The following is a 14,845-nucleotide window of genomic DNA, read 5'->3' as shown; positions in this document are numbered from 1 at the left end:
AAACATGGACCTAATGACAATTTTCTCCAATGAAATACATCAAGTTCAATATTTATTGAAGAACAACGCGTGTTTATTTTGTGAGATCTGAATCCTCTCGTGAATATCTCAGCATATTTGGAAATGAACCAATTCTTCATAGAGCTGCCTATATGAGGTTTTCTCACCGTTGTAATGACCTCTTCATGTAAGAAACATCAAAGCACACCGGGTGTACCTCGGGGTGTACTGATTTCTTGTCCATTGAGCCTCACGAGTACATATGAGAAGGAAATTTATTCATAAAATATCCGGAATATACCTAAAAACCAGTTATGCCAAAAAAAATATTCATGTCATGTCATATCTGTAAAAGGTTGTCATATCATTGTTATGACCTCTCATAGAAGAAAACTCAAATAATAATGTACACCCTGTGTACATAATTATTCATTCATCATAAATGTGGGAACACCTTGTTATATGAATTTGACTATTTGTAGAAACGCAAACTGTAATTCAGGAACAAATCTACGTCGTCGTAGAACACCCTGTAGAAGTTCGGAAGTGAATAAAATTCCGAGTTTGAAGTCGGAATTTATAGTTATAGGAAGTTATAGGAATTCTACGAAGGCGTAGAAGGGCCACATAATATTTTAAAAATATTTTTCCTTAAATTCCGACTTTGAAGTCGGAATTTAGTTAAATTCCGACTTTGAACTCGGAATTTAACAAAATTCCGACTTTGAACTCGGAATTTAACTAAATTCCGACTTCAAAGTCGGAATTTAAGGAAAAATATTTTTAAAATATTATGTGGCCCTTCTACGCCTTCGTAGAATTCCTATAACTTTCATTATGAGAAAATACAAGGGAAATGTAAACAATGACCGTTTGATGTTATCGAGAATTGCATTCAACAGTAAAAATTTATCCCTTCCCAAGTTATCGGTGCTACTCGTTTAAGTTCGGTTAACGTACGTCGATGTTTGAGGTAAACGTGGGGGAACGCTAGTTTACTTAGGCCGTAAAGCTGACGCTAACGTTATAATGTTGTAAACTGACGAATGAGCATGCGTAGATTTCAATTATAACGTTAACAGTTTGAATTATTGCGGGAATGTGGACAAATTAGGTTGTGGTTCTGATTTTTTTTATTCCCGACGTTTCGGAGGAACTTTCTCCTTTCTCAAGGCTGAAAAGACAACTTTATATTAGTATGTTTATGTTGATAAACAATGAGGATGTGTTCACCTCGTTGATTTTTCAAATTTAGATCATTAGTTCGGAAAAGCATATGTGTTTTTACAAAATGTATGATATTCTCTACAATATGCACAATTCTTCTAAAACAACTCAAAAATTACGACGTAAAATATACAATTTTTGGTTACGTACTTCATGATCTGTGGTTCATTGTTGAATTTTTATTTCCTATTCTTTCTATTGGTTGTGTCAAACATCGCAATTATAGACATAAAAATATCACAATCATATTACAATCTTTCAAAACAGTAACTCTGACAAACACTGAAATAGATATATTAAAAATCAATTGTTTCCACATTTATGTCTTTTTTCTTGGTTTTTATAGGGGTCCCATCAAACTATTATATGCTATACTTAAATGTTGTGTGTCTTCTCTGAAGTTGACTGTGTTCTTCGTTCTAATGTCTACCATCTCGCTTATTATCCTTCTGTTGTAGTGTCGTTCCATATCTAATATTGTAACGTCCTCAAAATTAAATATGTGTTTTTCTGTGAGCGTGTGAACAGTAAGGGCTGTAGTATGTGCAATTTTTGGTTTTCTTGTGTCATATTTATGTTGTTTGATTCTTTGAAATAGATGTTTTGTTTGTCCAACGTAACATTTATTGCAGTTGTTGCATGAGATCTAGTATACCAGTTCCGACTGTTTAAGAATGGGTGTTTTGTCTTTAAGTCGTGTGAAATATTTTTTCTTATTAGTTGTGGTATTGTAAAAAGCTGCAGTGCAATTGTAATCTTCAAATATTCTGTTGATCTTATATGAGAGAACCGGGACGAAAACCAGTCTGAAATATACTCTGGTAGTGTTGTCTGAAAGTTCATTCTCGCAATAATTCACAGTATTTCAAACATGGATGTAACGGACCAATATAGCGTCAACGTTTACGTTCATGGCAGCACTTCAACTGTGTATTGAATCACTACACGTGATGTGATCATCACAGCCAAACAAGTGTTGGGGCTGAATAACCCATCGTAGTGAAATTCGAGTAATTCAGTTTTTATTTTAAAAACCTCTATCGGGTGTTTCATTGGGAAACGGAAATACTCAAGAGGTGGTTCTAGATATACACTACATTTATGGGCCCTGACTATTTTTGTAACCGAGATACAAGGTGTTTCATGAATTTTGTTGATTTCAGTAATTAGAACAGAGATTGCGGGAATTTGGACAATTATCTTGCTTTCAAATCTTTATTTCAAAACTCGCCGAAGTTTCGGAGACAAATTTATCGTTTTTCAAGGCTGTTAATTTCTTCCTGGGATCATAATATGCAAACTACACCGTACATTTCCTTTGTATTCATACATGTTTGTTATTATACAAGCTGGTCCAATGAAAACACAACACCTCGATTTTTCGACTTCAAAATGAAAATGTGGAAAATCGCTCGGACCCGTCAATTTCTGATTCGAAACGGAACAACTCATCCGCTTTTTTCATACCCTTCGATTTTGAATAGGCATGAGGGGTGTTGCTATAACTAATTTTGAAGATCGTATCGAGTAAGTACCATCTGGTCCTGAAATTTTGCTTCAAAATATCCAACGATAATGAAATAATTGCGAAAATAGTGAAAGATGCAATGTGGAATTTATCTCGAGAATAGGTTTTGTATCCGATACATTTCAAAGGTATTTAGTAGTTATGTTGTCCAAAATAGTATACGGGCCATGTTTTTGATTTACCTCAGTCTATCGTGAATTTCAAGAACGTTACAAGAGTGTCAAAGCGATTTTAAATTTGTAGTAGATTTAAAATGGCGTATTCGTGGAAGAAAGGATAAAATTATTTTTTAGAAATAACGACTCTGCCCGAACATCAGCGGCTTTATTTAACGAACGACATCCTGCAAATAATATATCCGCTGCTTACGTTGTGCAATTGGATGCCTTTGACGCTACTGGTTCAGTCAGAAACAAAAAGAAGATGTATGAAAGAGACGAAGCGAGGGACATGGCAGTCTCAGGTCATGTTGAAATAGTTTTTGTATTACTAGGAAATTGTCCGATGTATCCGGTGTTTCACGAACAATAATCATGAGAATCCTCAACTAACATAAATTACATCCTTACAATATACGGTTATTTTAGGAACTGAATGAGGATGATCCAGATCCCCGACTTCGGTTCTGTGAAGTGGTCAGTGGAATCATTAACGTTAATGAAAACTACATGTTCGATATCTGTTTTTCGGATGAGTGTTCATTTCACCTTACCGGCATAACTGTCGGTATTGGTCAGATGATATTCCAAAATTTCGTGAGGTGCACACTCAGCTTCCCCAAAAATTAAATGGCCTCTGCTACACTCCTTCCTCTTCTTTCAATATCTTTTTTAATCACCTCATTTAAACTTTGTCTTGATCTCCCTCTTCTCCTTTTGGTGTTCATTCTCGACTCCACCATCTGTATTGCAGGTATTTCCTCTTCCATTCGCCACAAGTGCCCCCACCATCCCACATACCTTTCTGCAATATAATTCTCCTTCCCTAACGTCATGTTTCTTATACAAAGCTCAAATAAAACACAATATACGAATAAAAACAAGAATAATAAGAAAAATCCAGATCCGAGTTAACAAAAAATTGTGAAACGAATGTATCCGCGAAATAACACCCTGTATGTGAAAATTTCGAAAATCCGTTTGCATACAAAGTATATACAGAGAACTAAAGTGAAATATTTGCTTTACATTTCAAGGGAGTCAGTTTCACTGCACAAATTTTCCATTCAAAAGTTTTTAAGAAATTTTTCACCAATAATTGAAATTCAGTAATATAACATATCAATAGACTTATCAATAGAATTCACAATTATTTCAAAACTACTAATTGATTATTAAATAAATCGGTTTCCTTTTTTTTTAGTTGCAAACTAACCCAATGTTCAATTTGAAAAAAAAAATTAACACAATTTAGAATTATATAATTAGCCTTATTTTCTTCCATTTTCTCACTGAAATATGAAGAACAATATTCAAGGAATATCAGTATTCCGTTATAAACATACAGGACTTTGATTTATTTTCTTCAAATTACAAGTAGGTAGGTACCTGGACACTGAAGAATGGGTTAGTTTTCAACTATAAAAAGAGAAATCATTGGTATTTGGGAAATCTCAATGCAGGAGCCGGCAGCCGGAAAAGCTCATAAAATAGTTATTTTCCTATCAAGTGCGGAAAGTGATACTTGCCCGCACGAAACTGCCGTTGCCCGAACGATGCGAAGCAGAGTTCGGGTAAGCAGTTGAGTGCGGGCAAGACACTTTACGCAAGAGTTAGGAACAATATTTTTTCTACAAGTGCTTGAAATATATAAATACATATATCCATTTCACGAAACAGATCATATCTCATTTGATTAATTCATATATAATGACAGACATAATTCTGCATGTCATTACTATGGGTTTCTCATCGTTGACGTTCTATGCATAGAAACATGATAGAATTTAATTTACTCTATAATATTTGCGTGCGGGAAAAACCCCTGCTAATCCATTCCCGCACGCAAATGCGTGCGGAAAAGAAATAGCAGGCGTTTTTCCCGCACGCTTTGGGAAAGTGACTCTTTGCAACTTGGAATGCGTGCGGGAAAAAGGTTGAACGCGCACGCTTGTAGAAAAAAGTCATATTATGTAGCAGTCGATGTTTACATCTCTACGTTGAACTTTCAAGCATTTCAGCACAAAACATCAATCGTCTCTAATTTGGAGTAGATTCAGTGAAACATAGAAAGTTATCTTGTTGTGAATATTCTCGGACAAATTTATATGAGTTTTTGTCAGATGTCAGATCTAATACAGTTTATCCCAAATTTGAGTTATTAGGTCATCTGTTATTTTTACCGAGCAATTACTACTTATTCTTTAAATTTAGGTAGGTATGTCAAGTGCGTAGAAGAAATCAAATTCTTATTCCTTAACAAAAAGGAATTAATTTGAAAATGTGGGAATCTGATTGAACTCAATGAACTGATTAAAGCAGTTTGTAAATGAAATGTCAAGAGGTATTTTTCGTCAAACAAACAGATAATATAAAAGCAAGTAAGGTGCGTAGCATCGTATCGAAAAAATATTAGCGAGGATATTTAGCAGTTTGTCGTTTGTGAGAAGCAAAAATCTGGAAAAATGTGAAGTGAAACCTAAAAGAATGAAATTTAAGTGATGATTGGATATGAGGATAGAACGGGAGCACAAAATCGACTTTTTCAATTATTCAGAGAAAATTTACTACCTATGTCGAAAGGGTATCATAGATATCCTCGTTAAGTTTAGCTCGATAAGAGGCTACTCTTGAAATGATCTCTATTCAACATTTTGTTAGACAGAGAAATTATAAACAAATACCTTTCGACATTTCACCTTTGGCTACCTGAATGATATCATAAAACAAGATGGCAACAACATCTCCAAATCAGAAATCCAAGAGAACCCCTCAGGTGTGGGACAGGGAAGCATATTAGGCCCCATTATATTTGTTCTCTTTATTAACGACGTATCTACTATCCTTGAGGATACTTGGGACGAGAATGCTACAGTAGAAGAGGTTCTAGGCGGCGCAGTTGGAATTGCTGAAGAATTACGAGAGTTTTTGAATGACATGAGCAAGATTAATACATCAGGGGAAGAAAATGAAAGCAGATAATCGGATGAAATGCCCACGGAAAACAATCTAACTGATTGTCTTCTCACAAACTATGCAGATGACACGAGTATGCTAGTACCAGGTTCGGATTATCCTCAGCTACTCAGGACCAGTTCTTTGCTGTTCAATAGAATTGAAGAATGGTTCAAGAAGAATGGATTATTCCTCAACGCTGATAAAACGAATGTTATACTCTTCAGAACATCACAACAGAGGATACAGACACCAACTACTATCAAATTGGGAAACCTAGTAACAAAACCTAAAACCACAACAAAATTCTTAGGAGTCCATTTAGACGAAAACCTCAAATGGGAAGCCCATATTATCAGTCTGGGAAAGAAATTAAACTCTGTTGTTTATAACTTGAGAATAACCAGCCAATACTTAAATGCTGATTCTCTAAGAATATTTTATTTTGCCAACTTTGAGAGCTTACTGAGATTCGGTTTGATTTTCTATGGGGCATGTTCTGGATTACAAGAGATTTTCCGCATCCAGAAAAGAATCATCAGAATCATCTTTGGGCTGGGTTACAGGGAATCATGCAGGGGAGTTTTCAAAGAGAATAAAATATTAACCGTATATTCTCTTTATATTTATGAATTGTTGATCTATATGTTTAGGAACCTAGGTGAATATAAACTATGTAGTTCAATGCATACCTATCACACTCGGAATTTTGATATTTGTTACCCCAAACATAGACTTTCTATCACTGAGAAACACCCAACTTATGCCTGTATAAGAATGTTCAGTAGACTTCCTGATGAATTAAAAAATTGTAAAAGTATTTATATCTTCAAAAAGAATTTGAAAGAGATGCTCATCACACTAGAACCCTATTCCATTGGAGATTACCTAGACAGATAGGGTGTAAGGTTTTTGACGTTGTTTCATTTAATGTGCATTTACCATGTACTTGTGACATTCTTTGAAATAAACATTATTATTATTATTATAATTGAGTTGAATCACATTCATGGTGGCTTTATAATCTAAATAAACTGCATATTTACCATTCAATAACTATAAACGTGATCATTTTCAAAAAAACATCGTGATACAACCATAACCTAAACACCTTTCATAATGGTTTTAAACCTCATATTCATAATTGATTCGTCAGTGCTGAAATTGAATGAGAACGTCATTTGTCATAACCTAAAAGAGTTTTGTGAATAAGTTTAGTTTTAACATAAATGCTGCTTTTCGAAGGTTCTGAAAACCACCTTTCAATAATACTTCTGTAATGATGGCACGGAATCAACTAACTCCATCAAAGGTAGCTGTAATTCTGGACTGAAATCTGAAACTTGTTGGACACTTGTCAGACAGTAGATTGTAGTTTGTATTTCTTTAGCTTTAATGGCTCATACTTCCTCGCAGAGCACAAACGAATTATGATTTGGTCGAATTATCGCATTCAGGACTGGCGAAGAGCTTGAATTACATTCTCTCTAACTTTCTTCCAACTTAATTAACGAGATTTCTGATGTCTCGAACTCTGAAGTATCTCAATTTTATATTATCAAAAGTTTTCGTCTAAATCCTTCGAATAAGACGTTGACATGATGTTTATGTGATTTTGGTACATTGTAGAATTCTCTCTTAACGAGAGAAATTCCCATTCGAATTCAAAAACGTTATTTTATGAACTAGTTATTTGTGAAACTAATTGAGGAAAGCATTGTTTTTCGTAAGGAGCGTATTTCTGCCAGAAGATTAAAGAAAACAATGTTTCCATTTTGCTTTACACAATATTTCCTCTAATTTTCAATGGTGACTGTTTGAATTCAAATTAAAAGAACTCACCAAATAACATCCATACAAGCATTGGGACATATTTATTTTTCACTTCGTCGTCGTTTCATCAACAGTCATCATCAGCTAGTTACGAAATGTAGAAATTTTTAAATAGTCAACGAGATTTGAAAAGTGTCACTGCATATGTAGAAATTAGAAAAATATTTTTTGTATCCCCATGCTTTTTGCTTCTAGAGTTCAGGCAAGCAGATGAGTGTGGGCAAGACACTTTCCGCAAGAGTTAGGAACAATATTTTTTCTACAAGCGCTTGAAATTTATTATAAATATATCCATTTCACGAAACAGATCAAATTTTTTTTGATTAATAATGTATGTGGAATGACAGACGTAATTTTACATGTTGTTACCATAGTTATCTCATCTTTGGCGTTCGGTGTATATACATAGACATGACAGAATTGAATTCACGATTCAACATTTGCGTGTGGGAAAAGGGTTGCAGCAAAATAATGTACCCATATCTTTCGAAGAGTGTCTTGTAATGGAGTGATGTTTTTGTTGAAAAAAACAATTCGCCTTCTTTTCAGGATGAGCGATTTTTTCGTTTTTTTGTTTATATCATAATAATAATACTTATTTTCGTACTGTACAGGTTCAGAAACATTGAACTTTTATCAACATGGAAACCGCTCTGTAATAAATATCTACATACGTGCAAGTCGAGAGAGATGGGTTACTTAGGGGGATCACCTATCCTCGTAAATAAATTTTAAGCAATCACTTCCTCTGTTCCAATAACCAATATGGAAGCGGCTTGGACAGTACCGTACTGTCACGAATAATATAATTATGTATATATAATAATATTATATTCTTAAGACATGGTGAAAAATCAATTAAGCATTGAAATGAACGATTTACTCCTGGGTATATTTATGCACTAATTTGTCAGGAGCAAATCAAGTAGAAAAATCAACTGAAAAAAAAACTTTGGAATTATAATTATATATAGTAAAGTTTCGGAGTCTATATCAGACTCCTTCATCAGACGAACAATTTTTTCTACTTGAATTGCTCCTGACAAATTAGTGCAAGAATTTACGCAGGAGCAAAACGTTTATTTCAATTTTTTAATTGATTTTGTTCCAGAGATTGGGAGTGAAAACCCTAAAAAGTTCCAGGAAAAATCATACAGGTGTGAGTCGAATCCTAGTATCACTTTCCGTAGGTAATATTCGAGGTAATATTGCAAGGTTCATATTTATAGAATATAAAAGTAACAAACACCTGCTGTCACTGGAATAATTTTGTTATCATTCTAGTATATTTATGTACACATGTACAGGGTGGGCAAAATTCGATGTTTTAGCACTACAGTTTTTAAACCAGAGGAGATACACAAAATCTGATACCCTATTCTCGTTCTCTTTTTCTGAGAAACTTTCAATAGTAGTAGTCAGTTTTGGCCACTTTCTTTTGTTTTCGAGTTATTAGCAAAAATTGGAAAAATGGCGATATCGAAATAAATTTATATCTCCGCTAATACTGATGACAGAGCTCTGAAATTGAAACATTATACAGGCACTTTTTTACGTAGAATCCAGTGGCGTGCTTGCCTTTTTAGCAGGATTTTCAATTACGAAGCTGTTAAAAATTGAGCGAAGCCCTCCTCCGACCTCTCTCTAGTCTACGCTCCTGACCAGCTCCGGTGGCCGCGTATGGTACTCCGATTCGGCGGTGCGCTGGTTGAACGACGCAGCGGCCCCACTTTCAGTGTTTTTCAGGAGTGAAAAACCACACATTTACATATTTTTCTTAAGATTCTCTTTGTTAGCTCCGTTGAATTGACTTCGCGCTGCTATCAATGTGATTTTGTAACACCTCATTTAAGTTCACCTCTTTTAGTTGTTCTCAATTTTCAAATCATCTCGCATCAATCCTGGTGCTAAATTGTTCATCTCATAAGGTAAAGTACACTCAGACTGCTCAAAATTATAAATTACACCATTTTCATGATAATTTCATTCTAAAGAAATTAGTCCACGTGCAAGAGATTCAGAATCTAGAAATAGATTCCGAATCCTTGCTAGTACTGCTCAACTGAATCGTCTACTCAACTCAACTCGAACTATTGTCTTCTCAGAACTGTATATTTTATTATATTTCATAATTTATATAGATTTTCAGACTTCTCTAGATCTTCTCACATGAAAATGGGTATGTAGCACCAGGATTGAAACTTCTCAAGTCCATCTCAATAAAATTGATTACTGATTCATTGTCTTCTCGTAATATTCTTTATTATTAGAATCAGTTTAATCATTTTTAAAACAACTCTTATGATCACCTCGTTATACATATGACTAATTCATGGTGTTGAGTTTCAGATGAATGAATCCTCATATTCTCCAGGGTGGACCCTGGATGTAGCTGTTTTCCTCAGAACAGGATATGAACACCTCAAGTTTCGTTAAGCGATCATGATAATGCTCGATACACCTCGACCTAGGCTCCACCCTGGAACGTCTGCTCGAACACTCATGTCTACTCACTTGGTATGGTCTACTCTTTATAATATGTACTCTCATTGTTTCTCTTCTATATTCATTCATCGGACTCAACATGCATGTTAGTTTTCTCAGCCTTCAGCACATCTCAAAATCTACGATTAGAGATTTATTCAACTCAGTACTCTCATGACTTCTCTTAATTTATCAATTGTTTCTTCTATTTTTCTGATGAACGTTCTAATCGTGCTTACTTGTAAGCAGTTCGTCTCTGTAAATGATGAATTCATTGATAAATTTTTGCACTCTTCAAGATCATCTCAATGTATATGAATTATACTATGTTCTTCTCAGACTAATTATGATTGTCCTTTTCATTTGATTAATTATTATCGAACTTCTCATTTAATTAGAATTTATTGCCCTTTTCATATTATTTTTAATATTCTAGTGCTTCTCAAATTCATTAATTCTGTGCTTCTCATTTAACTTGTGCTACTCTTGTTCTGCTCATACTTACATTAACATTATTGATCAACTCAAATTTAATGTATCGATTTCTCGTTGATGATCAGACTTAGACATTGCAGTTTCACCTCGGGCCTATTTCTCTGTACTCTCGCGTCTTCTCTTTAAAATTCAATATTCTAACCTTCGTGTTTTCTGATAGAAAAAGGAGGCTCTCGCAATCAATTTTCACTTGATTGCCCTATCACTGTGTAACCGTTGTGTTGATATTGAATTTATTGAACTCCTCAACGTCTAAGTCTGACATCAAGTGACCTCTCATTTGAACTGCTCTGGACCATCTCTTGTTTTTAATTGGATATTGTCTCTCTGAGTTTATAGATGTGGTTAATATTAGTTGCTTTTTACTGTATTAGCTTCATGCAGGTGACATATTCATTTTATGGTTGTGAATGATACTTAATAAATGTTTTTATACCATCTCCAACTCAATTATCTTTTAATACAGTCCACTACTCTTTAATTAAAAATCATAACACCCTCGATTTTTTAACATTTGGTCCTTCGGGCCGGATAATTGAGTTGGAATTTTATCATCGTTCACTAATCATACTTCTCCTCTCTGTCCTCTCATGGAATTGTGCATCTCGACCACTAATACTTTGAGTAAGATAAATTCTTTCTTAATAAGCCTGCTCATGCTTCATCTCCACAAGCATTCGTCATCTCAAGGAGTCTCTCTAGCCACCTCAAACGCCATCTCAACCGGTTGCTTCGTCCTCGTCTGCTCAGACATCTCATTACCAGTCTTCTCTGGCGACTACTCAAGTAATTCAACTCCTCAATTTCTAATGCTGAACGCCTCCATTACCTCAGATCTTCTCTTCAGTCGACTCCTCTGAACTAGATCTGTGGCTTGGCTCTCACTGGCACACCTCACTTCCCATAGCTTGGGGAAGTCTCACTTCTCAATTCGAAAACAAACATTTCCTCTTGGCTGCTCTTTGCGATAAGATCTTCTCGACCCCTCAATGTTCGTTTCAAACAAGTCCTCGTTTCTATTATGAGACCCAGCTCTAGACCGAAATCTTCGTACTCTCACGATGCCGCCTCTAATGTCGCCTCTTCAAAAGTCTCCTTTAAGATCTGCTCAAAAATCGCCTTCTCATTTAACGGCCAAAACGGCCCCACGATCACCTCAGCCGAGCCGTCTCACTTAAGTCACTTCAAGCCTTCTCATCCAAGCCAACTCAAAAGACCAGCGAAGCCAAGCCAGTCACCTCGAAAAGGGCCTAAAGTGCTCAGGCAGTCATCAAAACCCCTCGAAGACAGCTCTTCTCATTATCGACCGCTCATCACACCAGTCATCTCGTACAACGCAAGACTCCTCATCGATTCTGGATCGGAACTCTCGTTCATCTCTGAAGACTTCTCAAGACACCTCAGCCTTCTTCGAAGCCAATCCAAAGTCACCATCGTTGGAATTGGTGGAGCCGCCTCAAGATCAAGAGGATCAGTACTGATCACACTGAAATCTCTTCACAATCACAAAACCGTGAATATAAATGCTCATATCTTGTCATCTACATTTACTAATCTACCATCTTTCAATTGTTGCACACGACCACGTTTGCCACACCTCGACAATTTGAAGCTCGCCGATCCAGAGTTCTACACCTCAAGGCCAATCGACATCATATTGGGTGCTGATGTCTATGGTTCCATCATTCTTCCTCAACTCCGACAAGGGCCAGATAGGTCAACTCCAACAGCTCAGCTCTGGATCTTTGGATGGTTGGTCCTAGGTCCAATATGCCCTCATCAAGAAGTCTGCTCAAGTGTGTCTCCTCAATACCATGCCACTAAAGAATACCTTCAAAGCCTTCTCGAAAAGTTCTGGGAACAAGAAGAAGTCAAGTCCACCTCCGTAAGTCACCTCACTGCTGAGGAGCAGGAATGTGAAGACCACTTCAAGACCACTCACTCTCGACTTCCTTCTGGACGATACATGGTAAGACTCCCATTAAAATCATCATCTAATCTTTTGGGATCTTCCAGAAAACGTGCCTTCCGATGCCTCCAAGGACAATTTCGCAAGTTCGAGGGAAACCAAGAATATTGCCAGCTCTACAAGGACTTCCTCACTGAATATGAACAACTCGAGCACATGAAGAAGGCTCCCTCAGACATCTCGCATCCCAGATACTATTTGCCGCATCCTGGAATTCTCAAACCAGACAGCTCCTCCACCAAATTGCGAGTAGTGTTCAATGGTTCCAGTCCCACCTCAACAGGCCTCTCACTGAACGACATCACGCACACCGGAGCGAAACTTCAGTTAGATGTGATTGATGTATTGTTCTGGGTACGTCGCCTTAAATTTGTGTTTTCCACAGACATCACGAAGATGTACAGACAGATCATGGTGCATCCAGACGATTGGGATCTCCAATGCATTCTCTGGCGAAACTCAGAAAATGAGATAGCGACGTACCACCTCACCACCGTCACCTATGGAACCAAGGCTGCTCCTTTCTTGGCCATTCTAGTCCTCCTCCAACTCATCGAAGATGAAGGTCACAAGTATCCACTCGCCATTCCACCACTCATCAAAGGTCGCTATGTTGATGATATATATGGTGGTGCAGACACGAAAGAAGAACTCTCAGAAATCGCTATCGACTTGAAAAATCTCTGCATGGCGGGCGGCCTCCCCTTAGCAAAGTGGCAATCGAACTCTCCTAGTACGCTCAAGATGGTAACCGAGGAAGGAATGATACACCATCGCCGATCTCATTTGACGACTGTCCTACCTCAACGAAACTTCTAGGCCTACTCTGGTATCCTCAAGAGGATTACTTCTCATTCAAGATCAACTCAAGCTCATCTGGGTCTGTGGTAACTAAACGTACTATGTTATCTCATATCGCTCAACTCTTTGATCCACTTGGTTTAGTATCCCCTGTCACGATCAGGGCCAAAATGTTGTTGCAGGAACTTTGGCTCCAGAAACTGTCATGGGACGAACCACTCTCACCTCAACTCACAGAAAGATGGTGTAACATCAGAGAAGATCTCAAATCATTGATCAATGTACGAGCACCTCGCTGGGTAGGCACCCAAGAAAATGCTACCATAGAAGTTCACGGCTTCTCTGATGCTTCTCAACTTGCCATGGCAGCAGTCCTCTATCTCGTAGTCCGCTCACCGTCCACAGGATCCAAAGTCACATTGCTCTGCTCGAAAACAAAAGTAACGCCTTTGAAACGCCTCACAATCCCGCGACTCGAACTCACAGCATCTCTCATCCTGGCCAGGTTAACTAATTATGCTCATCGTGTTTTAGATACACAGATACACTCAACGACTTTGTGGACGGACTCAACAGTCTCTCTCTCGTGGATCACTTCTCACCCAGCACGCTGGATGGACTTTGTTCGAAACAGGGTAGAGCTCATCCAAGACCTAACTCCAACTGCGCAATGGAGATACGTTTCCGGCAAGGAAAATCCAGCGGACAGTGCTTCTCGTGGCTTCTCGTCATCTCAACTACTGAACAGCACTCTATGGTGGACGGGACCACCATGGATTTCCAAGTCACCAGATTCCTGGCCCAATCGTCAGCCGGCAACGACAATTGACCCCGAATCTGAAGCAAGACCCACCAAGAACCTCCTCACGGCCGTAACTCAAGACTACTCGTGGGATCTTATATACAGGTATTCTTCTCTCAATAAACTGTTAAGAATCACCTCTCTCTGTTTAAGAGTCCTCGCCCGACTCAGACACTCCTCAAGTCCTCAACTCTGAACTTCTCAACTCCGCTCACCTCAACTGACTTGGAAAAATCAAGGATCTATTGGATCAAGGCTACTCAACAAGTGTATTTTCCTCAAGAACTCAAGGCTCTTCAAAATGGTACTGCTCTGTCATCCTCACATGTGTTCAGTAGACTCACGGCGTTCATCGACCATGAAGGTGTCATTCGTGTAGGCGGACGAATCACCAACGCTCTATTAGACCCAGATAGCAAGCATCCTGCAATAATTCCTCGAGCTTCTCAATTGACTTCTCTGATTATAGATTCTGCTCACAAACGAACACTCCATGGAGGTACGCAACTCACACTGTCCACCATCCGACAACAATATTGGATCATTGGAAGAAGAGCCCCAGTGAAATCCCACATCCTGAAGTGTGTTATATG

General features: G+C 37.5%; 1 protein-coding gene across 1 annotated transcript; it reads left to right on the top strand.

The window, feature by feature from the left end:
- Positions 1-12,963: 12,963 nt before the first annotated feature.
- Positions 12,964-13,664, top strand: LOC123317844. The gene is made up of 2 exons (XM_044904458.1): positions 12,964-13,003; positions 13,054-13,664. Exons 1-2 carry the CDS (start codon positions 12,990-12,992, stop codon positions 13,466-13,468), a joined length of 429 nt encoding a protein of 142 aa, XP_044760393.1. The 5' UTR covers positions 12,964-12,989; the 3' UTR covers positions 13,469-13,664.
- Positions 13,665-14,845: the final 1,181 nt, after the last annotated feature.

Source organism: Coccinella septempunctata, chromosome 1 (genome assembly GCF_907165205.1).
Source record: "Coccinella septempunctata chromosome 1, icCocSept1.1, whole genome shotgun sequence".
Taxonomy (NCBI): domain Eukaryota; kingdom Metazoa; phylum Arthropoda; class Insecta; order Coleoptera; family Coccinellidae; genus Coccinella; species Coccinella septempunctata.
The sequence above is the reverse complement of the archived record's forward strand: the minus strand, read 5'-3'. Positions and strand labels throughout refer to the sequence as shown.